This window comes from Hydractinia symbiolongicarpus, chromosome 2, assembly GCF_029227915.1.
Source record: "Hydractinia symbiolongicarpus strain clone_291-10 chromosome 2, HSymV2.1, whole genome shotgun sequence".
Lineage (NCBI taxonomy): Eukaryota > Metazoa > Cnidaria > Hydrozoa > Anthoathecata > Hydractiniidae > Hydractinia > Hydractinia symbiolongicarpus.
Window position 1 is genome coordinate 19,567,515 of NC_079876.1, and position 23,791 is coordinate 19,591,305.

At 33.3% G+C, this 23,791-nt stretch overlaps 1 protein-coding gene across 4 annotated transcripts in view; it reads left to right on the forward strand.

The window, feature by feature from the left end:
• The window catches only part of LOC130629944 (uncharacterized), a 65,974-nt gene that overhangs the window by 31,143 nt on the left and 11,040 nt on the right, over window positions 1-23,791 (forward strand). For 3 of the 4 annotated variants that reach the window (XM_057443332.1, XM_057443331.1, XM_057443329.1), the window contains 4 exons: window positions 1,369-1,446; window positions 1,590-1,652; window positions 1,950-2,136; window positions 16,181-16,261. In XM_057443332.1, the coding sequence (XP_057299315.1) occupies window positions 1,369-1,446; window positions 1,590-1,652; window positions 1,950-2,136; window positions 16,181-16,261 (409 nt within the window). The remainder of the gene's footprint in view (window positions 1-1,368; window positions 1,447-1,589; window positions 1,653-1,949; window positions 2,137-16,180; window positions 16,262-23,791) is intronic. The other variant, XM_057443333.1, reaches the window with a different exon arrangement.

Below are 23,791 nucleotides of genomic sequence, written 5' to 3' on the forward strand. Positions count from 1 at the left end.
TCTCTGTCACGCAAAATGGTAGCTTAGCTGCGCAATTTTTCCACGGGCTAAGGACTAGTTATATATATTATTACACCATAATTGAGTTAAGTGGCAGGAGATGCAGGGCGATATGCTTGGAATTGAAGGACATTATATCAAACATCAAAAGCAGACCAAGGAAATGCATGGGTAGGCTGGTGAGATGGGATACAGCTATAATCACATTGAAAGCGTTAACATACGGGTGGTTTGCAATACTATCCATCACTTGGCCCAAACAATAAAGGCATCTAAAAACTTGTTTATATTACATATTCTCTTATTTTTGTAATATTTTCTATGGCGTTCTTTGTTGTGTTAACAACTGTAACAAAGAACGAAAGAAACGTTTTTACAGTGAAAATTATGTTCTAAGTTTACTTTGACGATTTGTCGAACTTTTGTTTTAACGTCTTCTCTTTCATTGCACATTACAAAATCATAAAGAAGTGGTCTTTTCATAAGTGGCCTTTATTTCGAGATAACATTAAAGTTTAGTTTGTTTTGCCTATGTAAGAAAAACGTTTTTAGCTTCTTCAAAATTTTTATTCCTTCCCTCAGTGATACTTATGTTGTAGAACATTTTGAGAGTAACATGGTGATTTCTATCTGTGCGACATTTACCGTTTTGATCATCTATTTTGGTGCGACATTTGCTGTTGCGAAATTTACCGTTGATCATCGATTATGGTGCGACATTTGCTGTTGCGACATTTACCGTTGAGTTTGCGACATTTACTGTTGACTTGCGACATTTACCGGCGACGTTGCGGCATTTACCGTTGATTGCGACATATCACGTTGATTGCGACATATCCTGGTGTAACATATATATATTTTTTTGAATCTCGTTAATACCATAAAGGAAATGGTTTCTATCAAAAAATGTTTTGTTTTCTGCAAATTGCAGCAAGCTGAAATAATTTCTTGGACTATTGACTTCTGTATTTTTGAGGCCAGACAATGTTCTCCTGTATTGCTCCTATAAACAGTCATTGTACGTTAATATTTCGCTAGAAATAAGTTTAGTCTTCTTTTTTAACCTTTTGTTATTTGTCATATCACATTTCATTCAAATAGAAATAGAATTTGGTAAAGTTTACAATGAAGAAATTATACCACAAAAATCTTGGCGCAAGGGTAGCTGCACAAAAGAGTTCTTGCATTGTAGATTTGGTGCGATATTGTACATACCTTCTGTTAACATGTCTGTTTCCGATAAATTTTTTCTTCTTAATGACCACATTGAACTAAAAAAATGTGATACCACATCAAATTTAATACAAACCTTTTTTTACCTTTTAATATTTTTCCAATACATTCTTTTTTGCTATTTAAATGTTTTAGCTATAATAACGAGCGGCATAAGAAGAATTTACACATAGCACACTTAAAACACAGGAAACTTTTAACTATGTTATGCAGGTACACACCTTTTGGAAACTATCTAGGACTTCTGGTTTTTGTTTGTCTTGTTACCTGCTCCTTGGCTTATGAATCGAAGTTTTTTTTATTTACTTTCACTTCTTTTTAATACACTTAAAAATCATTACCCCGGAATTTTTCAGCCTAAACGAACAGAATATCAGGGCCCAACAACTTTTAGATGAAATCAAAAATTTACAAATGAGGTTAGTACGATTTGTTTTTTATAAAATCATTTTTTAATGATCATTGGCAAATGATAGTGTATACGAAAAATTTTTGGTTTGTCATTTCAAACAATAGTTGGAAATGAAAAGTAAAACATGTTCAACATTTTTCTTCATTTATAAAGGAAAAACTGCCAGGTTTGTTATTATCAAGGAGATATAAATTGCATTTGCTTTATCAGTTTCAATGATATTAAAAATAATCCTTGAAAAATGATCATTGATACCCTACTTCAGCCTTTAGCAAGTGTTTAATACTTTTTGTATTCCGTCTAGGAATTCAAGACTTTTGTCATCACAAGAAGAAGGCGGTGTGCAATTTAAGGATAAATACCTGCCAGGAAAAATTGCATCTTTGTTTAAAACACTGTTCAGGGAGCATTATAGTGATGCACGATACTTTCTGAAAGAAAAAAATTGCACCGATGATCAAATTTATTATCATCTTGGAAATGTGCTCTGGGTAAGTGGAATGATTTTAATATTTGTTTTTTCAATATAAATATTAAAAATAAATATAGCACGAATTTTTGTTAAGTAAGTTATACTTGACCGCGCGGAGGTTAAGTTGAAAATATATTTCTCAAAAGAATTTAAATCACTTATAACCACACCGTCAGTTCGCGATATGGAGTTACTGTTAAATAAATACCATGTTTTGTGAGTACTTACGCACAGAATCATGATTTTGTAATATTCTATATGGTCTTTCCTCACAAGATTTTACACAAAATGTAAAACACAATAGTTACTGGGAAACAAAAAATCAATACTTTTGGCATTTTGCATATTTTCTTTTCCCATAAAATCTAACACATCAATTTTTTGTCTAGAAAAATATGCCTTTTCGATATATTGCATATATACCGTACTTCCCTAAAAATTTACACTAAGTATGAAAATTTATAGCTTACAAGGTGTCTATTGTATCGTACCGTCTCCAACGGACGTTTAGGGTGGCAGTAACCCTTTTTTAGCTGTCACTCAGTGTATTATTTATACCATTTTTTTAATACTTCCTAAAAATACCACTAATATCTATATTAAGGTAAACCACAAGTAAAAGTGTTACCCAGCATTTAAAACCCCTGTGGTGCAATAAATTAGAACCGTAAATTGTGCCACACATTCAGGTGGAGCACTTTTGTACAGGTATACCTATGTCGGCGAAAGTTCAAAAATGAATGTTACTCTGGGCAGCGTTCTCAGTACAGGTAAACAATGTCGCACATTCATGTAGGTACAATATCTTTTTCGAAAAAAACTTTACCGCAACTTCGGTTTAACAGAAACCCAGGAAACAACCCGTCGTTAAGGTGGCAGCAACCCTCTTATGGCTGTCCAAGTAGCTGAATTATTTAGTCAGTGTTTTAATTATATCTTTTTTTTACTATTTCCTAAAAATATAGGCCTTAATACATAATAAAATGATTTTAAAAAAATCGGCATCTACGAGCTCCACCTTTTTACCATCTCGTTATTTTTCATCAGCTTCTGTTTTTAAATGAACCTTGGGTTAAACCTGTTAAAACGATGTGCGGAGTTTTTTTGTTCATTCATATTTTTTCAACAATAGCCTTTTGTTTTTTCAAAAGATTCTTTGTTAGCATCCCCTGCAGCATCAAAGGCTGTTAAAGAAAAATATTCCGAATAAAAAGATTTCCGCACACCATATCATGGCTGCATGATTCATCAAGCATGTCTGAAAATTTTCAAGTAAAACGAAAATGCTATCGAAAATTAAAGGTCGTGCAGTGTAGCATAATGAAGATTGTCTTAAATTTCTACTTAATGTGCCATCTTAGTTGTTATTAACGTTTCTCTTTAATAATAACGTCACTTCTTTTTGTACAATTTCGCAAGCGCGTAGACTAAAGCTATATCCAGCAGAAGTAATTAATTATTCATGAATTTTAATTTAAAGAGGAATTGTTGAGGCTAAATATTTTTGGTGAAAGATAATAGCATTATAGCCATAAAATCGTGATAAGTATGTTATAACAGAAAAAATATGGTTATATAGTCTGAAAATAACCTTTCGTAACTAATTAGTAAAGAAAAATCCGATTTTTAAAAGGATTACTTCCATCTTAAGAAAAAAATTAAACATTCACCATTAATAACTTTGTAAAACAATTAAAATCAGTCTACCGCATGGTCTATCTGTAACAACACATATTTACAAGTATTTGTAAATTAAGAGTAAATTAATTAATTAATTGTACAAGTAAATTAATTTATGCGTAAAAAATTGAATAATAACAGAAAAACAATAATGGCGGCTAAGTTTATGTGCGAAAGGGACGCTGGAATGTTTATGTTCTGCTGGTCTGAATTTATTTTTGTGAAAAATAAAATATTTGGCATTGTTAGTATAGCTTACCGTGCAAACAAAATTAAATAGCTTTTAGTTGTACTCTTTTTTTTTGCAGTGCAGTTGAGGAGGTAGCTACTAGACTAGAGCTAGAAAGGCTAGCTATGCTAGCTTTTGTGCACATGGTGTAGTAAAAAACACAATGTAGCTAGGTTTGCTCGAACACATGTTTAGCAGCTATCTAGCTAGCTCAAATACAACACAAGGTATATACAGGTATACATAACTAATCCTATTTCTCCAGAACAGACCTTCTTTTACACTCTAGCTAATATTCTTTCTAAGGGAGGCAGAACACAAAAACATAAAAATAAATAAAAAATAAGCATAAACAAAAAAATAAAATCACATGCTGTTGATTTGGTTAAAAAAGGTTAAAAAACTGGATTAAGAAGTTCATACCATTTAATTAAGCAAATAGTTATACGCTTAATTAATCTGCACGTACCTTCTAATTAGTCTTAATTAATCGGTTACAGATTAAATAGCAATCGGTTACTGATTTTAAATAACAATCGATTACAGATTAAATAACAATTTTCTCTGACTGCGTGAAATGTAACATCCTATGTTTTATGACTTTTAATCTCTTAGTAAAGCAACAAACATAAAATTATTGAAAAAGGTCAATTGGTTTGACCTTAGTGGCCATTTAGTTGTAAATGAGTTTCCAGGGACCCGTTTTGTGAAAAAGCAAAAGTGCAATATGATGAAAAAGAAAGATGAAAAAGAAAGATATTGAGCTAAAACTTGTTAGGAGATGCTTTTAGGCTGGTCTGATGGGATTGGCATAAAAAATGATTCTCTAATAGCTATACTTTCCGAATTTCAAAATTTAAGCATTTAAAGCAGGGCGATAAGTTTTTTATAGACAATTATAAATTTTGACCTAACAATAACAAGTTAGGTAAAAAATTTTGACAATACGATTTTATTTAGGTGTATATGCACGTTACAACAACAGTAACAGACAAAAGGAGCCGGTTATTATATATACGTTCAAACGTATATATCTGATCTCTATCTGACACATGGTTACGTTGATGACGTTTAATGACTCAATACTAGTATAATATATAGCTACACGCGACCATAATGCCGGCGTGATAAAGCCTCAACTTAGATTTATAGAGGTTTATGTCAGCAATAAGTCGCCTGCAAGACAAAAATGGAATTAGAAAGACTGCATGTTCCTAAAAAGATACTAAAAACTTAACTAGCTATAGCTAGGCATCTTCAGTGTAATTCTAATCACAAAACCCTCTGATAATTCTGTGGCTAGCTGAAAGTACTTTCACTTTTAACTATAATATAAAATAAAGATCGCTAAAAATCATAACTATACCTTGGTTGGCACAAACCTTGTAGCTACAAAAGTACGTCTTAGGCCTTTGCTAGCTAGCTAGCTATAGATGGATGAAAACTTTAAAATAAATATAAATTTAAAATTTGTATGTAGCCAAAAAACAACACTGCAATCATATTCTCTCGAAGCAAAAACTCCAAACACTTTAGCTAACTTGTTTCTGATTAAAAATAAAACATAAATTATTGCAATACAGTGTTCTCGGCGGTCCGCATGCAATTCTTAACATAATGACCAAACTTTGAATAAATTAAAAATCAGCACGAATCGTGCTGATTTTAACCAGCCTGGCCAAGGTCATTTCTTCGCGCCGTCTCGGATATCAAAAAAGCGAAAAATTGCCCTGGGAAGGAGGATGAGAATGGTATGCAACTGAAATGACTGATTTTTGTAGATTTACATTTAATGTGGCTTTTTATATTTCTGTATAAGCTTTTAAGGGAAAGACAATATTTAAAATGTGTAAAGAACTTATTTTGATTGATTTGTGCTAACTCTTGCAGGCCTCCTTTTTGACATTTCAGAATAAATTACTGAGGGTTTTCAATATCATCACTTATAAGATGTACATATTTGAGATGCGTTATTTCTGACATTGTTATTATCCGTGTTGTGACTGTTGCTGTTCTTACTGTCGGTTTTGTGAGTATTGGTGTTGTGAGTGTCGATGTTGTGAGTGTCGTTGTTGTAACTTTTTATGAACTAGATTTTGCACCTTGGAAGCTATTCTTTTTTATTTTCTGTCAGATTTGACATTTGACATTTTGTGAAAGATTTTAAGAACATTTTTTTGTATAGGCATTGCTCACGTCAGCAAAACATCTAAAGTAAATTATTTTTTTAATGGCCTTTTGCCTAAGTGGATTTTTCCACGGGCCTTATCGACTACTATATTATAAAGTTGACAATAAATTTATTAATGAAATGGTTTAATATGTAAGAAACTGCCGAATTATCCTGCGACTAACTTCGCATGTTGTTCTATTAGGCTGGCACAAGATTCAGTTATTTTCTTTAATTCACCGTAAAAATTTAATCTCAATGTACTTGTTGTATTAGGGGGTGAAAAATAGAAACAACGGTAACATGTGACCGCAAAAAGAATAAAAAACCCTGCAATTTTGACATAAGTACGTCGAGAATGTTTCATTAAGGGGTAGTGGCTTGTGAAATACCGTTAAAACCGTTAAAAACAGAAACAAATGATGCTGTACTTCGTCAAACAATAGTTTTTCGCAACAAAAATCTCTATATTAATAAGCCAGTTCCGTGTGTCTGTAACAGGCAAAGTTGATATCGTCATTTTCCTTTGATGTTGCCGAAAAAAATCTTTGATGTTGCCGAAAAAATTATGTCTTCTTTGTCGTGAAAAGCCGCGAGTTTTGTGTGGTTTGTTAAATGAAGTTCTAGCACAAAGTAACGGAAATTGTGTTTGCAAAAAAGATGGCTGTCCTTTTTAAGCATTTGTCTTCTCTTGCCTTCAAAATAAATCTTTACAAAAGCATTTAAAAAGGGGCATGGTATATAAATGAAGTATAGAAAGGTTTCTGTAAGGTTTGTTTATGTTTTTTAAAGTTTTGATGATATTATTGATGCGAGACATGTTTGTTAGCTAGCATCAACCACACCAACAACAACTAGCTAGGTAGCTAGGAATTTATAAATATGTAGCCATGTTCTTTATACCTAGCTAAGTCTCCAGTTTATATTTAAGTGACCAGCTATTAGCTGCTGTAGCTACCTTATGTTAGCTTCAGTTTTATGTTGCTTTTTACATGTAAGCTAATCTTAGTGGTCTTTGCTAAGAATGTGACTGTAACTTATTTTAATTGACATTTTAAGCTTAAATTAACAAGCCACAACAACTTTTAAAAAAGTATTACATAATATTTAAGAAGAGTTTAAGGACTGTTTTTAAGCAAATAATGTATTTTTCACAATTTGTGTATGCAAATAATGTATTTTTCACATTTTGTGTAACTAAACTTATATACATCGGTTACATGCAATATGACGAAACGATTTTTATTTAACGTGTAGTAATTCTGGTACCTTAAGTGTAGTGATTTTTGTTGTTCTAGATGTTCTAACTAAAATGTTTTTGTTTATGGCATTTTGTCTCAATTAAGAAAAGTTTCAACTTTTTTGAGGGAGTACAACACCGAAAAAACTTGTGTTTTTTTATATTTTGTTTAAATTCTTACCGGGCAGGACTCTGTACAACATACCGAAATGACTGATCCCTCTCTATTTATAAATTTGATGCGTTCCAAATCACAGTTTTTTGAAATTTTGGGTAATATTTAATGAGTACAAGATGCAAATACTGATTTTTGTTGAATCAGAAGTATTTCCTACAACCATTCTTTTTTTACACTTTTGTGGAGAAAAAGTGTATGCAATATCATCAGAATAACTGATTTTGTTGCAAACTGTTTTTCTTTTTCAAATTTTGGATTGAAATATTGTTATAAGGGCATATATCAATAGACATATATATACCAAAATAGTTAAATTCTGCAAACTTTGATTTTGTCGTTCACCTCTCATCTTTTATATTTTGATTAAACTTTTGAGGAAAACCATAGGAATTATTTAGAATTTGTATTTTGTGTTGCAAATTTAGTGCAAAAATTTAACTGTTGTGAGGGAGGACCATATGCAATTATATATACTAAAAATAATAATTTGATATTCTACAAGTTGTATTTTTGTATGCACTTAAATGACTGCTTTTTCTGAGTTGAATTTGATGGGTTTCATATCAACTTTGTGGAAGATTTTATGGCTGAAGACAATATAGAACATGCCAATTGAACTGATTTTTGTTCATATTTTGATTTGCTCCTCATAAACCTTTGTGTTCTACATTTATTGTAAACTTTTGTGAGGAAGGACCATATATATATACAATGTTTTCAAAATAATGATTTTTGTTGATTTGAAATTTACTCCTTGCATATTGCTTTTTCGACATTTCAGGTTAAAATGTTTGGTAAAGTCAGTACGGATCATTAGACAAAAAATTGTTTTGTTAACCGGTTAATTTTTACATTTTGTGCATATTTTTGCGGGAGAGGATGGTATGCAACCGAATAAATGATTTTTCAAAGTTTAACTTTTTGTTTTTAGGTGTTTTGTGTTTGTTTAAGTTTGGCTTTTTGATATTGTTTAAAATGCGTAAAGAACTTATTTCATAGATCTGTGCTTACTGTTGCAAGCCTTTCTTTTCGACACTTTAGATTAAAATATTGAAGGTTTTCAACATAATCACATAATAAGATGTATACATATTTGAGATATGTGTTATTTCTGACATTATTATTATTATTGTTGTCGTAACTGTCTGGGTTGTGACTGTCAATGTTGTAACTTTCTACTAACTAGATTTTACACCTTGCACGCCGTTGTTTTTCATATTTTGTCTGAAGTTTTGTTGGGAGGATTTCATGCGATTTGACATTTGATATTTTGTGTTAGATTTTAAGAACTTTTTTGTTAAATTATGACTTATATACTTTCTTTTTATGCATTTTCAGATTATTTTTTTTAGTAAAAGGCATATTCAATATACTGAAATATTTGCTGATGTCATCAAAATTCAAATGACAGAACTTTTCAATTGTTTTTCTGCCTAAGTGGATTTTTCCACGGGCCTAATCGACTAGTCTATATAATAATACGCTAATTCCGTGTGTCTGTCTGTCACTTTTGCAAAGTGGATTACATTCTTCAAAATTTTCTTTAACAAATTCTATAAAACATCGCCTATAAAATTGTTCTGTAATTTACCAAACTTTACCGATAAAATAGTATTGACGTCAAAGGAAAGTTAATTAAGATTAGTGAAGCCATTACAATGCACTTAAAACTTTGAGGCCAAATAACTTGGAAACGATGTGGTGACGTCAATGTTTTTTCACCGCGTGGGTAACTAGGGACCACCTAGGATCAATTTGAGTAATTTTCCCAAACCCGGATCCCCGAATCCGTTTCGGAATGGACGGGTTGATGACGTCATTAAAAACCTTTAAACCCTAATATCTCTGCAACCGTTTGTCAAAAGTACATGATCCTATACATTTTCTTGCTCAGCGTTTCAAGATCTATACGATGAAGGCAACAGGCATACACACTTCTGAAAAAAACATTTTGTGTTCTGACATGTCTCTGCTGACGTCATCAAAATTTTAATGACGGTTGTTTTCTCTGTTATCCTGTCTAAGTGGATTTTTCCACGGGCCTTATCGACTACTCTATACAATAATACGCCAGTTCTGTATGTCTGTGACTTTTGCAAAGTGGATAAAATTTCTTTGATAAAGTCTATAAAACATCGTCTATAAATTTGTTCTGTGAATTACCAAACTTTGACGTTAAAGTAATATTGACGTCAAAGGAAAGTGTATTAAGATTAGTGAAGCCATTGCATTGCACTTTTAAATTTAAGGCTAAATAACTTGGAAACGAGGTGGTGACGTCAATGATTTTTCACCGCGTGGGTAACTAGGGACCACCTGGGACCGATTTGGTAAGTTTTCTAAACCTGGGTCCCCGAATCCGTTTCGGAATGGATTTCAGTTTCAGCAGAATCACTTACTACACCTTAACGTTTCACCTCTTTATATTTCTTATGATAGCTGCTCATTACATAGCTCCAAGAGAACATGAAAATATATTACCACGTTCTCTCTAGCTAGCCATGTGTAAATCTTAAACAAATCAATTTTAAGATTGTAGCCAAGAATGTAGACTTCGAGGCAGCATTGAAGCTAGCTAGTTAGCTATACCTAGCCGTATTTATTCCCATTATTTTAAAGTTGATTCAGTTTTGTATATCAATATTTATTTTTGTGCTGGGGTTATGGCTATCTAGCTATAGCTCTTGAGCTACCTTTGGGTAAAAAGCGAAAGTAGTCACACGCAGTTTTTAGCTAGCTACAACAAATTTCTTATTCAATAATTTTATAAGGCTAAGTGTAGATAAGTAACTACACATTTTATTACTGTCATAAAAACTTATTCCGCAAAGTAAATTTTGTTAGCTAGACTGGGATATTGATGGACTGTTTCCTGTGTTGTAATTTAAACCGTTGTGATAAAGTTTTTTTGAAAATTGGTATTACGTGTGACACGGTTTACCTGTTTTACACGTTCAATCTCGTGTTAACAAAGAGCTGTTTTGTGTGTTTTTTATTTACGTTGTGATAAGTCTTTTTTACAAAAGGCTATTACGCCTATAGGATGTGTGACACAGTTTAGCTGTAGTAAATGCTCATTCCATTGTCTATTGAAACTTATTCTGCAAAGTAAAATAATATTGACCCCTTTTTTTGCCATGGCGGGGTAGCATAGGGTTGTAAACTGTGCTAAAAGGGTTTTAGGCATAAACCGTGTGCAACACGATTTACCTGTACTAAGAGTTCAGTGCAGTGTTAACGACGGGCTGTTTCCTGTGTTTCTGTTTAACCAAAGTTGCGTTAAAGTTTTTCTCGGAAAAGGGTATTACGCCTATATGGGTGTGGAACATTGTTTATTTGTACTAAGCGCTCAGCCTGAAGTAAAATTCAATTTGGAACTTTCACTGGAAACATTCTCCGAAAAATAAAAAAGATTGGCGGACTGTTTCTCCTATGATGGGGTAGCAATGAGTTGTAAACTGTGTTTTTTATATTTTTAAAAAAATACATTGTAACTGAAACACTAAAATGTTTTGGCCGCCTTACTAGATTCACGACATACTGCATACCTGTACTAAAACGCACCACCGGAACGTGAGACACTGTTTGTTTGTTATTAGGCGCTGCACTGGGCGTTAAATTTTGTAAAATTTGTTTATAAGGTGCAAATGGTAACTTTGAAGAATGTCAATCAGATAAACTGTCCTATCCATGATTTTTTTTGTTTACGTTTTTAGTGGTGCCTTTTCGATTATTGTTATTACGCCTACGCAAATACAAGGGAGAGAATTCTTCTGTTAATTTATTTAAACCTGCAACTGATGTACTTGGACCTGCAAACTACAGTTTACTACGAAAGTTGATAGACCATGAGAACGCAAAGAAATTGTTTATGGATAGGCTAGGAGTCCTCGAAATGAAAATGCTTTCTTTTATTTTATTTACATAGGGCATACAATGCTAGCATTCTCAAAAGGATGTGAGTTTGAGCGTCAGCGCGAAAAAACCCTTATTCGGCGCGATGTGTTTTTAGCGAAGATGAAAGAAATGCTTTTTCAAACGAAGCCAAGTGGAGACTAACGGGGGTTGGGGGGAGACGAAAGGTACCTGGCTAAGTGAAAACTGTCTACTGCACTAAAAGTCAAAATACGTTCAACAGTCGTATGAAGGAACAGAGCATAATGCTCCTCACAGATGTTTCGATACGAATGTCTTCTTGTTAGAGCTTTGCTCTTGGTTAAGTTGGATAAAGAAAGTTGTTGTGCCTGGCACTGCGAATTTTCGAATTAAAAGTAGATGAAGTGGAGTGGTATAAGCTGCTCTTTTTAAATCAACGATTTTAGCTTAAAAGAATGGTTTACTTTCAAAGTCCTCGAAAAGTACTATTTTTTGGTGAACTTTGTTTATCGATGGATGGTGTTTAGGTAGAAGTAGATTTTGTAATGTTTGTAATGTGTTTTTAGCTAGTTAGAATGTAGATAAATTGTGCAGAAATTCTTTCATACTATTTTTGTTAGTTATATAAAAAGGGAAAATGCCTTACTCAAATAAGAAATGTCATTTATATTTTATAAAATATAATTTTATGTTGTCTGGCATAAATTTTTATTTATACTTTTTTCCTTACATGTACGCTTTCATAAAACAATACTCTAATTTTTTTAAATCTTATTCGGCTGGTCACCAAAAATCTATTGAAATATGCTTTCCAGCGTAGAGCTGGCCGAGTGATATACAAAAATTTGTAGTTCTTTAATAAAGGCCTCTTGGATTGAGGGTTAAAATACTCAAGAATTTTTTCAAAACGTGCAGAAATTTTTACCTCAACACAGAGTGTGTAAACCGGTCACTTTATAAAACATGTCATTTTAAGTATACCTGCTTTAAAATCTCAGTATAAAATTGGCTAATGTATGGACCTATCCCTGCTTGGTTTTCCTCATCTTGGTTTTAATGCATTTTTAAAATGGGATTTTAAGCGCCTCGTGTACTTTTAACCCGCATTTCTTAGTGGCTTTGTAAAAAAATGGACTAATTTGTTTAAATTCATGTATCTGCCCGAATTACTGTCAAGTTTTACGTTCTAGCTTACAGTTGTTCTCAAAAAACAAGTTGGGGCAATATTCCCCCTTCCCTGTGGCCTTTACCGAGCCTAAAAAGCCTGGGTCCTATGGGGTTAAAGACATCTAGATGACTTTAACCAAGTTATTTTATTTTGGTCATGCAGTGCAAAACGAACATAAGAAATGGTTTAGGAAAAAATGATGAAATAACTAAAATTTTTCATAATAATATATGATTACACCCCTTTTTTATGCCACGCTCAGAACATTAAAGGCTTTGTCAAGACCAGGAAGTACTAAAATGCTTCCTTAACTATAAAATAACAAAATACGGAAAGATTCAGAATAATTTAAAATTATTTTGAGATTTAAATTTACAAAATTTAAGAACATTTAAAGAAAACTGTACGTACGTTTAGAGAAGAGCTAGTCTCGCTAAAACTAAGCACTTGTCTTTCCAGTATGGATAAAAAGACTCCAAAGAAAATATTTCTTGTTTCGGAACAGCCGTTGAAAGAGTTCTGTATGTAACAACCTTTTGTCACAGCAGCTACATCGGAAATCTTCAAAGGTTTAAATGACACATCAAAGAGATTATGGTCCTTCTTTGATTTTTTGCCTCGTTTTTCAAGATCATCTAGTTTAAAATGACCACTCACATGGTACATGGCATATTGGTCATCGCAAACCTAACTACTACTTCCAGCCGAAGTAACAATGCTGCTATGTGTTTGCAAGTCTCTGACATGCTAGCCATGCACTAACAATGTGCAGACTTAATTTTGCCATTACCTTTTGCCCCACAAACCTAAAGGCTATGTGGAGGGTCATTTATACGCTGTGATGGACGAAAATCCGCCTATGAAACGATAAAAGATGTTCAACACCAGGTTGCCTGACTGTAAGCTTAGCCACGTAATCTTTACGTAAATCTACCTCAACCTCCCATGCTGTTTTAATGACCGGGACATTATTTTTGCTAGCTGCAGATACCCCAGCTACTTATTCACATTTTATCCTGCTAATCTTCAGACCTCTCAACCTCAAATACCTCTTTAACCCTATTCGGTCCGGGGGGGGGGGGGGGGGGGGGGCGGATTCCGCCCCCCCTGACGGTTTTTTTTTAATAACTCCTGATTGCTTTGTTATATAGCTATGATACTTACTGAGTTTCAACATTTATCTATTAGACACCTGCATGCTAAATTTTTAGGTCCCACACCTTTCAGAAGCTTTGATATTGGCCATTACTCGAAACTACCCCTAAAATCTTTATGAAATCCTTATAATGGGGAAAATATAATAACTCCTGTTAGGATTATCCTTAGAACTTGAAACTTGCAACACAACTTTGGTTCATCAAGAAGAATCATTTTGAATATTTCTGACACGTGACTAATCCGATTTCCCGATTTTCTCGGATTTTACCCGAAAATCGGAAAAGAACGGATTTTCGGGCAATTTTTGGCAATTTTTTATTTGATCCATGTAAAAACCGGAAGATATGTTAAAAAAAATTATTTAGCTTTCAGAAACTTCAAACAGAATGTAAAAATTCGCTCTAGAACAAAAGTAATTATATTTTAAGCAGATAGTGGCATTTTTAACAGTTTTCAAGCTTCTGATGACGTCACAGAAAATGTGCTGACGTAAGCAAAAATTTATTGCCACCGTTTTGTTCCTTTTATGACATACTATAAGTGTGCCAAGTTTGATTCAATTTGAACAATCCTATGAAAAGTTATTGAGGGGGGGCGGAATCCGCCCCCTCCCCCGGTCATAGTATGTTCGAAAAACCCCGGACCGAATAGGGTTAACTCGCCTACCTTTATCCACACTATCATTTCAAACTCCATAATAATCTAATAACATCAACTACGTTCTGAAAAAAACCTTTATGCAACTTTTTTTGTTCCTTTTTTTATAACTAACTTCGGTTAGTTTTGTTTACATAATCTTGTTCCAGCCTTTTTTAATAGTGCAGTCTCGCGTTATGTCGAATAGGTGCATAGTTCTGAATAAAAAAAGAGAAAAGTTATCTTCAGGGCATCAACTCTGTTTTTAACCTTTGAGCATTTTTAATTTATTTTATCACATGGTTGAGTTTTGTTTGCAGATAAGCTAATCTATACGAAATATATGCTACATTTTTACTTTCCACCAAAGAACGAGTATTTTTTATTTTAAAGTGCAAAAGAGCTTATTTCTAAAGACTGGTCGAGTAAAGTTATTGTTTTGTTGAAGAACAAGATTTTAATGCAACATTTACTTCTTGGTTAAAAAATTATTTTTATGAAACTGACAAAAATACTCACAGTTCATATATTCTTTTGTTGGCACAGTATGATCAAAGGGTCATTAAAAGTTAGTATTCTTTTTGGCGGTGTGTAAATTATATTAAATATCAGTAAATTAAAAGTTTATTTTGACGAGGAAACAGGACAATACGAGAAGCTATAATTGATAAAAAATGCTATGTTACTAGCTTTCAGAAGCCAATTAATATTTCTAATTTTAAAGTCATCGTTGTTGCTTAGACTGCCTTAATGTAAATAATCTTGTATATTTGTATTTTAAAAAAATATAGCCAGCTAGCTAGCTATTTCGAAAAAGTTTAAAGTTTATTTCATGAGTAGGAGTGATTTATTAAATAAATAAATGCTTCTATTGATTGAAAAAGGATATCAATTACATGTAGGGAACTTTTCTGTCATTTTTAGTTACGTTTGGATGTCCAATGTGATATTCAAGATGATTTTAAACGTTGTTTGTGTCCTTAGTGCTCATTATTTTCACCACCATGGCTTGACTTTTGTGTATGTCACTAAAATCAATAATCAACAGTCATTATATTTTACTTGTCACTTTGCCATAACTAGCGTATATTTTGTCGTTTTTTCGAATAAAATTGGTTGATTTTACACAGACAAAGTAAAGACGTCTCCAAGACGTTTTCTGGTTGAAAGACGTTAAGACGCGGTAAAGACTAGAAAAGCCATCTTTCAGACGTCAAATGGATCCTTTCATTAGAAGGAAAATAAACTTTGGCAGCATTAAATCTTATAGTTCAGCAGAGCGACGTGCTTTTATTCTTATATTGAACTACTCTTTATACGTCTTTTAGAAGTTTAGCTCCGTCGTTATGGTGCTCACTTTCTTGTCGGTATATAAACAGACAGAAAAATCAGCGCAGAGGTTTTGGAGGCGTAACCAACATTACACCAACACCAACAACAAATTTAAATAGAATTTAAATAAACATCGCTTAGTTGCTTCACACTCTATTTATTTCTTCTTTGCCAGAATATTTTTTCTGATTTTTTGGGAAACCAACCTAAAAATTTAAGCAGCGCAAGACTTTTGTTTCATTGTTGTCATCTAAACGAGAAAAGTTAGTTAAACAAAAATTTTAAATGACATGCACAACAAACAAGAATCAAATGAAAAACAGACACATAATAAACAAACTATGACATTGTTTGTAAGGATTCAATCATGTAAAAATAGTTATCACTTTTATTAAGGGTGCTATCGAATTGACCAAGGAAGCAGTTAAAGAAGGACAGATGGCTGCAAAGGAAGCTATACTTAAAGCGCTTTCACTGGTAAATATATTATTTGTACTTTGCATCTTTTTTGTTGTTGAAGTAATATAGAAACTAGCTATATACCCGTAAAAGATCCCACTATATTTCTTATCCAAATCATGTAAGAAATATCAAAATTATGCACCAAAAACAACAACACAGCAGCGGAAATTATGCATTATACCACGTCTGAAACAAAATGTCTAAAAATATAAGCAAACATATCGAAAAACTAAAAACTAAAAAGTGTCAAACAATTAGGTGTCCAACAACTGAATTATGGATATGTAAAAGCTAAATCTACATTGCTTAGTAAAGTGAAAAGAAAGTCAAGAAAAAAGAATTTTATCAGATTAAATACTAAAAAGATCACAAAGTTTCAATATCCTGCAGTTTGCAAATTCATTATCTATCCTACTGCATACAGTCACCCTGCCAAATAAATAGTTAATTAATCTTAAATGTAAAAAAGAAGGCTTTGCGAGTTGTGATTCCTAAGTTATTTCATAGTGCACATTGCCTTTATTTACCGATGAAATCTTAACAAAAATCAACTGCTTGCCAGGTGTCAAATCTAGTTCTCAAAAAAAAATTGTTTTAGTACATTGCGTATGGTGATCCCTTCCTAAATTTAAACACCATATATAAACAATAACAAAAAAAGCAACAAATATCAGATCCTTTCCTGCTATCATTTACAAACTTTTAACCTGGAAATTTTAAAATCCATCGTTTCAACCTATTAATTATATAAAATGCAACTAGAAACCAATTATTTCGTTCCTTTAAATGCCATATGCCATCCTCTTATTCGTATGATTCATACTGTCCTTTACCACTAATTTTAATCCGAAATGTGCAGTAAGTAACGTAAATTTAATTTCGAGAGAGAGAGATTTTTTGAGATTGCATTTCTCCTTAAATCTTACCCAAAATGCCATAAAAACACTGGAAAACATCAACCTTAAGTCAATCATTTCAGTATATTGCATATAGTCCTATCCCAAGAACATTTACAAAACATTTACAAAAAATTCAATTACGACAGCATAATTATTACAGCCTCCTTTCAAACATTTTGATCTGAATTACAAAAAGGAGCAGATTAGTAAAAGTAAATTTTAAAATCAACATAAAACAGTTATTTTGGTAATAGCATATCATCTTCTTTCCACGAAGTGTGAAATCTTAAAATTAATTACAATTTGCATTTTTATATAGACTTTAAAGTATTGTCATGAACTTTTAGAATAAAAATATGTTGACCAATCTATTGCATCCATCTTGTCAATAAAATTAATGTAATCTGATTGTCTTTTTTTTAATAAACTTGGTTTCTGTGATCATCTCCCAAATTATTTCGATCATTGTCCTACGACAAAAGCCGCGAAAAGGTAACCCAAATAAACTCGCTTTTTTATGTACCTAGATTTATATTATAATATTTAATGACAATGACTGAACAGATAAGTTGTCATGTCTCCAAAATTATGGATACTGCATAGCAATCATATTTACTTAGTTCCCATAAACACCTATTAGACACTTGTCTGCCAAATCGTTAGGTAACATACCTCCCAGAGCCCTAGATATATATTTAAAACTAACCGTAAAACTATAATGGAAAATAACTTTTGTTGGGACTAATGTTAAAATTTGAAACTTACATAATTTTTTTTCATCAAAAAGGAATCATTCCGAAGTTTACACACGTGATTAACTCGATGTCCCCATATTTTTTGATTTTATTCAAAACCCTAAACAAATCGGATTGTCTGACAATCGTTAGGCATTTTGATTTGCAAAGAATAGAATAAAACGGAACAAATGATAAAAAAGATTTATTGAGCTATTGAGCAAACAGTAGTAGTATTGGACATGGGGGTACCACCACACTTTTACAGCTAGCTATAAAGGGTGAGCTGGAACACACCATGTCCTATACTACTGTGATGTCGGTTACATCTGATGGTCAATGCGTTTAAGACTTAAGGAAATAACTTGTATGTATAGTATAGATGAATAAACTTACAGATAGAGAAATGTTGGAATTGGGTGATGAGGATTTACTTGATTATATATAGTCTCATATGGATGATTATTTTGGTGATACTGATGAGAAGGATGATAACGATGATATAGATTGTGCTTGTGTATGGATAAGAAAAGAGCATAACATTATCTAAACTAGTTTATTAGTCTGGCTACGATCACCACGTTTGATTATTACATTATGCTTGTTCATAAGTTTAGCAACATCACCATAAAACTCCTTACCAGCATCACAAATCAATGTTTTGGGGAATTTTAATTTGATATTAACATATATCCTATCAAAGGCTTCCACAGTTTCTTTTGGGCTTTTACTGGTTAGTTGATATGCTTATTTGTACCTACTAGCTACATCTACAACAGAGAGAGTGTATTTATATGTTTCTCCTCTGTACTTATCATGTGGAAGATTCAAGATATCTACCTGATGTATATCATTAGGTGTAGCATAAATAGAATATGAGAAATTAGGTCTTAGAACATACTTTGGTGTTGGTAGATATATTTGATACAGTGATTGTTTCAGTAGCCATTTTTCTGCTTATTCATTAGTTGTACCAGCTTTTTTAGCTAACTTACTTATTGCACTTTTACCTCTCCAGTAGCCAGTATCAGAGTAGTAAATCTGATTGAAGTTATCATTCATTCTTATAATATAAGTAGTTAAAAAACATACAGCAATTCATGGCAAACACTACTTTTTTTCTATTGCGTTTTTAAAATTGAGTATTTCATCCATAATTGTTTTTTGATAATTTTTTTCGATAGTTGATTTCATTTTATGGTCACGGTTTCTAATGCCATTAATTACTTCAATATAAAGATTCTGCAGTTTACCAAATTTATTTGAATCTATGACGAAACCGTCAGTTAATAATTTACTGATAAGTAGTTGGAATTTACCAATAGAAGTGGTCAACTTGTTTAATAACTCAACAGTTTTAGCAATTTTTTTTTATACCCTTTGAATAAAATGTTAATACAGATGATACGGCTGCTGCTACAGTGGCAACGCATGCCGGCGCAGCCTCACGAGGTATGCCAACAGCAGTAAAACTACTACCAACACCAGATACTCCTGTTAGTGTAGAAACTACAGATGCTGAAGTAGATACATTGCTTAATTTTTCACGTTTTCTTGAATATTTGCCTTGCTTGCCCTCGTACTTCATTCTTAAATTAATCAAGTCTTCATGATACTTTTTCACGGTCTCAATATGAAATTGATCAGGTGAATTCATTTATGCAGCGTTAGGTAATGTAGGGTATATATGCTCGGTCATATATATATAGAGATTATAAAAAATGGCAGAAGAAAAATGGGAAGTTCCAGATGTTGATGAATTTAATAAAGATACTGAAGAAGATGAAAATTTTAACTTTATAAATCTTGATGTATCAATTAATAAGGTAGATGAATTAAATCTTCAGGAAAAGGAAATAAAAAAACAGAAAAAAATGAGTAATATTGATAAAGAGGCATTAAAAGAAATAGAGAAATGGAAAAAGCTAGCAAAAGAAAAGCAAACGGTGGCTAAAGATATAGTAAGGATACTGAGGAAGGAATATAAAAGAATAATGAGAGGTGATACAGTAATAGTTACATTGAAAGATGCTGCTGAAAAAGTGTATGCGGGTATTTCTTTGATGGGGATGAAATTTCATTTGAGAGTGAAAAAAAAACTAAATTATTAACAGGTACAGGTAAATGGAAAACACCTAAAAAATATAGTGATATATATGGTAGAGTTTTGATCCAGATTCATCTATATTAAAAGATGAAAAAGAAAAAGAAGAAAGAAGAAAGAACTGAGAAGGCTACTGAACTACTACAGGGATATTATAATAAATTAGGATCAGAATCAGGCCATGATAATAAAGGCTTTGACATGGTAATGGATGAGTTTACAAAAGCACCAGAATCATCGAAAGGAGTACATGATTTTGCACACACTATAGATACATCCTTTAATGTTGATGAAAATACATTTCTTCTTAATAAAGAACTAAAATTAAGAAATAATGCATTTAAGAAACTCATAGATAGAATTAAAGCTGTATACGATAGAATAAAAAAAATAGGCAAAAGAAGGAGTACATAAAGCTTAAGGTAATGGAAAAAGATGAGAGCTATACCGAGGAACAGAAACAGGAGGTCAGAGATAGAATAGATGAAGAAAATGAAGATCTTAAAAAAAGTAATGAGGATCTCAGTAAGTTAAAAGTCGAATATTAAAATCAAATGCAACAAATTAAACATTCACTTTCACATTTTGTAGATAAAGAAACCGGTGCACTGGGTGAAATGATTAAAAACTTCTTCCGTGAGTAGAGTGGGATACCACTTTCGCTTATAGGCGGTTTAGTTATGATCCCGCAAAAACACAAAGAACCGGCTCGTTTCCAATACAATTCGGGTTTTTTTATAACAACTAACATAACGGACTTCGGAAATAGTGTAGATGGTGAGGCTATCCTGCGTCGTCTTGAAGTTTTCGAAACTAAGACACTTCGAGTAAAGGACAATAGCATAACAAGTAAGTATCTCATGAGAATAAATGATAACAATGGTGTAAATCAATATGCATAAAAATAAGTGGTGACTTTTTTCCCTTAGAGTGGATGAGAATGCACTGCATGGAAATATTTGTGTACGTTACCAACCAGTTGAAAGAGATCTCGCTTTTCATCAGCGAAACCAATGTTGCGAAGAAAAATCAAGTAGGCGCTGTGTACAACGACGTTAGCATTGAAAGCATCTAGCAGTGGTTTAAGCACACGAGTTCAGATTGAGAATGCAGTTCCGCAAGAGGCTTTCGACTATGCCATTATTGCGGCCGACGATAGGGATGGCATTTTGTATCATGCGCTTACCCTTGATCATGAACTGTTTGACATAGAAAACAAGTTAGACAGTGCTGAATATATGCGCAAAATGTACGAGATAGCCGCTGGGGCATGGGAGAAAATCTGCTCATTAATTAATAACGATGAGACCTTGGTAGCATTCAAACGCCGGAAAAGGATCAACTGGCAGGGTAGTGACACGTTCTACGACACGTGGTTGCTTGTTATAAACTCTGCCGCGATTGCTTCCCGACGAAAGAAATGAAGGAGCTCTACCCTGATTGGGCACAACTAATTGAACAAGACGAAGACGAAGACGAAGGAGAAGGTAGTAGCCACGACCGCGAAGAAAACGAGGAAGAAGAAGAGGAAACAAACGAAGTGGAGGAAGGTCATAGGGAAGAAGAAGAAACAGAAGAACATGAAATCAATGCCCAGTCGACAAAACTTGTTTCCACTGTTAAGCAGGAATATATGCCGTTTTGTCCAACAAATAACAATACTGCTTTTATCGACCGCGTGTCAAATGATGAATGTGTTCCTGAACTTTTTTCAGTAAAGTTTCCGCTCGATTGTGATGTTATCTGCATTAGTTCGGACGAAGAAGACAATTAAAAAAAAACTTTTTTGCCTTTTACTTCCCTCATATCCCACCACATACTCCTTTTCTAAAGTAACATGCGAAAAGCGGTTTTCTCTACAGAAATAGGTTACCAAGTGTTACAACGTGTTACAAGGCGTTACAATCAGCATGTCCATGCGTTACAAGGCGTAACAAGAATCACTCTAGCCATTTCCAAAAATTTCAAAGTTATTTCTTCATGGAAATAGGTTACAAAGCGTTACAACGTGTTGCAAGGCGTTACAATCAGAAAGTCCATGCGTTACAGAGCGTTACAAAAATCACTTTAGCCATTTAAATAGGAATGGGGACGAGTGTGCGTTTAATGAATGTCACATTTGCGCCATTATTTGCATACTTAAAGGCTTACGGCGTGTAGGTTTCACTTAAATTGTGTGGACGCTTATGTGTACGTTAAAATGGTGAATGAAGAGGCAGTTGTGGTAAACGTTTCGGATAACGAGGTTTTACGGTTCTCACATTCCTGTTCAACGCTGGCAATTTCCGTGGAAAAAAATATTGTTTGCCTATCAGATGATGAAGTTTTCCTAACTATACCGATAGCGGCTTTGAAGGGAGAACCAAGTTTTTGCGAACCGCCTTCACACACGAGGGTACTTAATACACCAGATTATTGGCCAAATCGTAAGAGGAAAAAAAGCCTTTATGTGTACGCCGGTTTTGACTGTAACAAAGTTAAAAGACTATTTGAATATTCTGGTTTTCAAAAATCTTTGTAAATTTACAAAGTTATTTTTATCATAAATACAATTTAAACTTCGCTCTAACCGCCAATGTACTAGCTTTACGGCTACAATGAAAGGAGTAGTTAGGATCTGCGAGAATGGAAGTCCATTTTGCATTGCCATATTTTTGTAGCCCAGCTTGTATGAACTTGTCCTCCATGGCACTAAAACTAACTTTTTCTGTCTCGGTTGAACAGGTGTTTCGTGTTCCAAAGTACTTCCAGACGTTTTCACATTTTTGGTGTTACTATTGATTTCGCTTACAGTTAAAGTACACGTTGTTTGATCTCGTAATTTATCCATACGTACCTGGCTTTTGCAGCTATATTGCGCGATTCAGTCTTCTGGTAATGAACTTTAGCTACCTGCGAAGTGTGTTTTTGATCTTGAGAAAGAATTGCTTGTTCTTTTGTTTCTAAGTGTGCAACACTTTCGGTTTTGATGATTTGCCTATATCGTGTAGGATTTGTATACTTACCAATTGCTAGATAAACAATTCTACCGAATACGTCCGAAATGCGCGTCACCTGCTTACCATTTCGACACACTAGTAGATAATCGTTGGTGGGGTTTAATCTTCGTTGTACATTGTCAATGTATTCGTTTATTAGTGTGAGTACATCTATGGAAAAATAGAGAGAGTCAAATCCGTATTTCTCTACAGTTTTGAAGACATTCTGATCTATAAAACCATCCTCTTTCACGCCTTTAATCATTGTTACTGTAAGAGTTTGATACGTCATGGGTCTTGAAGCCTTCACCATTAAAAACAATACAGCTACTATGAAGGAAGTCGAAAATGATAAATTGTGTGCTGCGACACATGCACTTGCGTTTTTAGCATTTAACACGATTTGTTTATATTTGTTACTATGGTATGGTATCACCTTTTGTAAATCATATAGTGTCGCCCAACAGTCTATACTGTTTAGATATTCAACATTTAAGATACACTTCCATTCAGCTTTCATTTTACGAATGAGGAATTTCTTAACACGGTGCAAATAAATCTCTGCAGCAACAAATACCGAGAAATTTATTTTCAGTCGTACCTGTGCTCCATCAGTAATCAAGCATGTGCCCAATAGCATTCATGTAGCCAATTATTCCTGAGAAGCCAACCTTCCATTGGTCTCTCAATAAATCTACGAAATCAGAAAGCATATTAATAGAGCCAACACAGTAGTCGATAACAGGGAATGGTACTTCCCATACCGAAGGAGAATCCTCGCAGCAATATTTGGCATACTTTGAAACTCTACAAGTTATTTGATCGGCCTG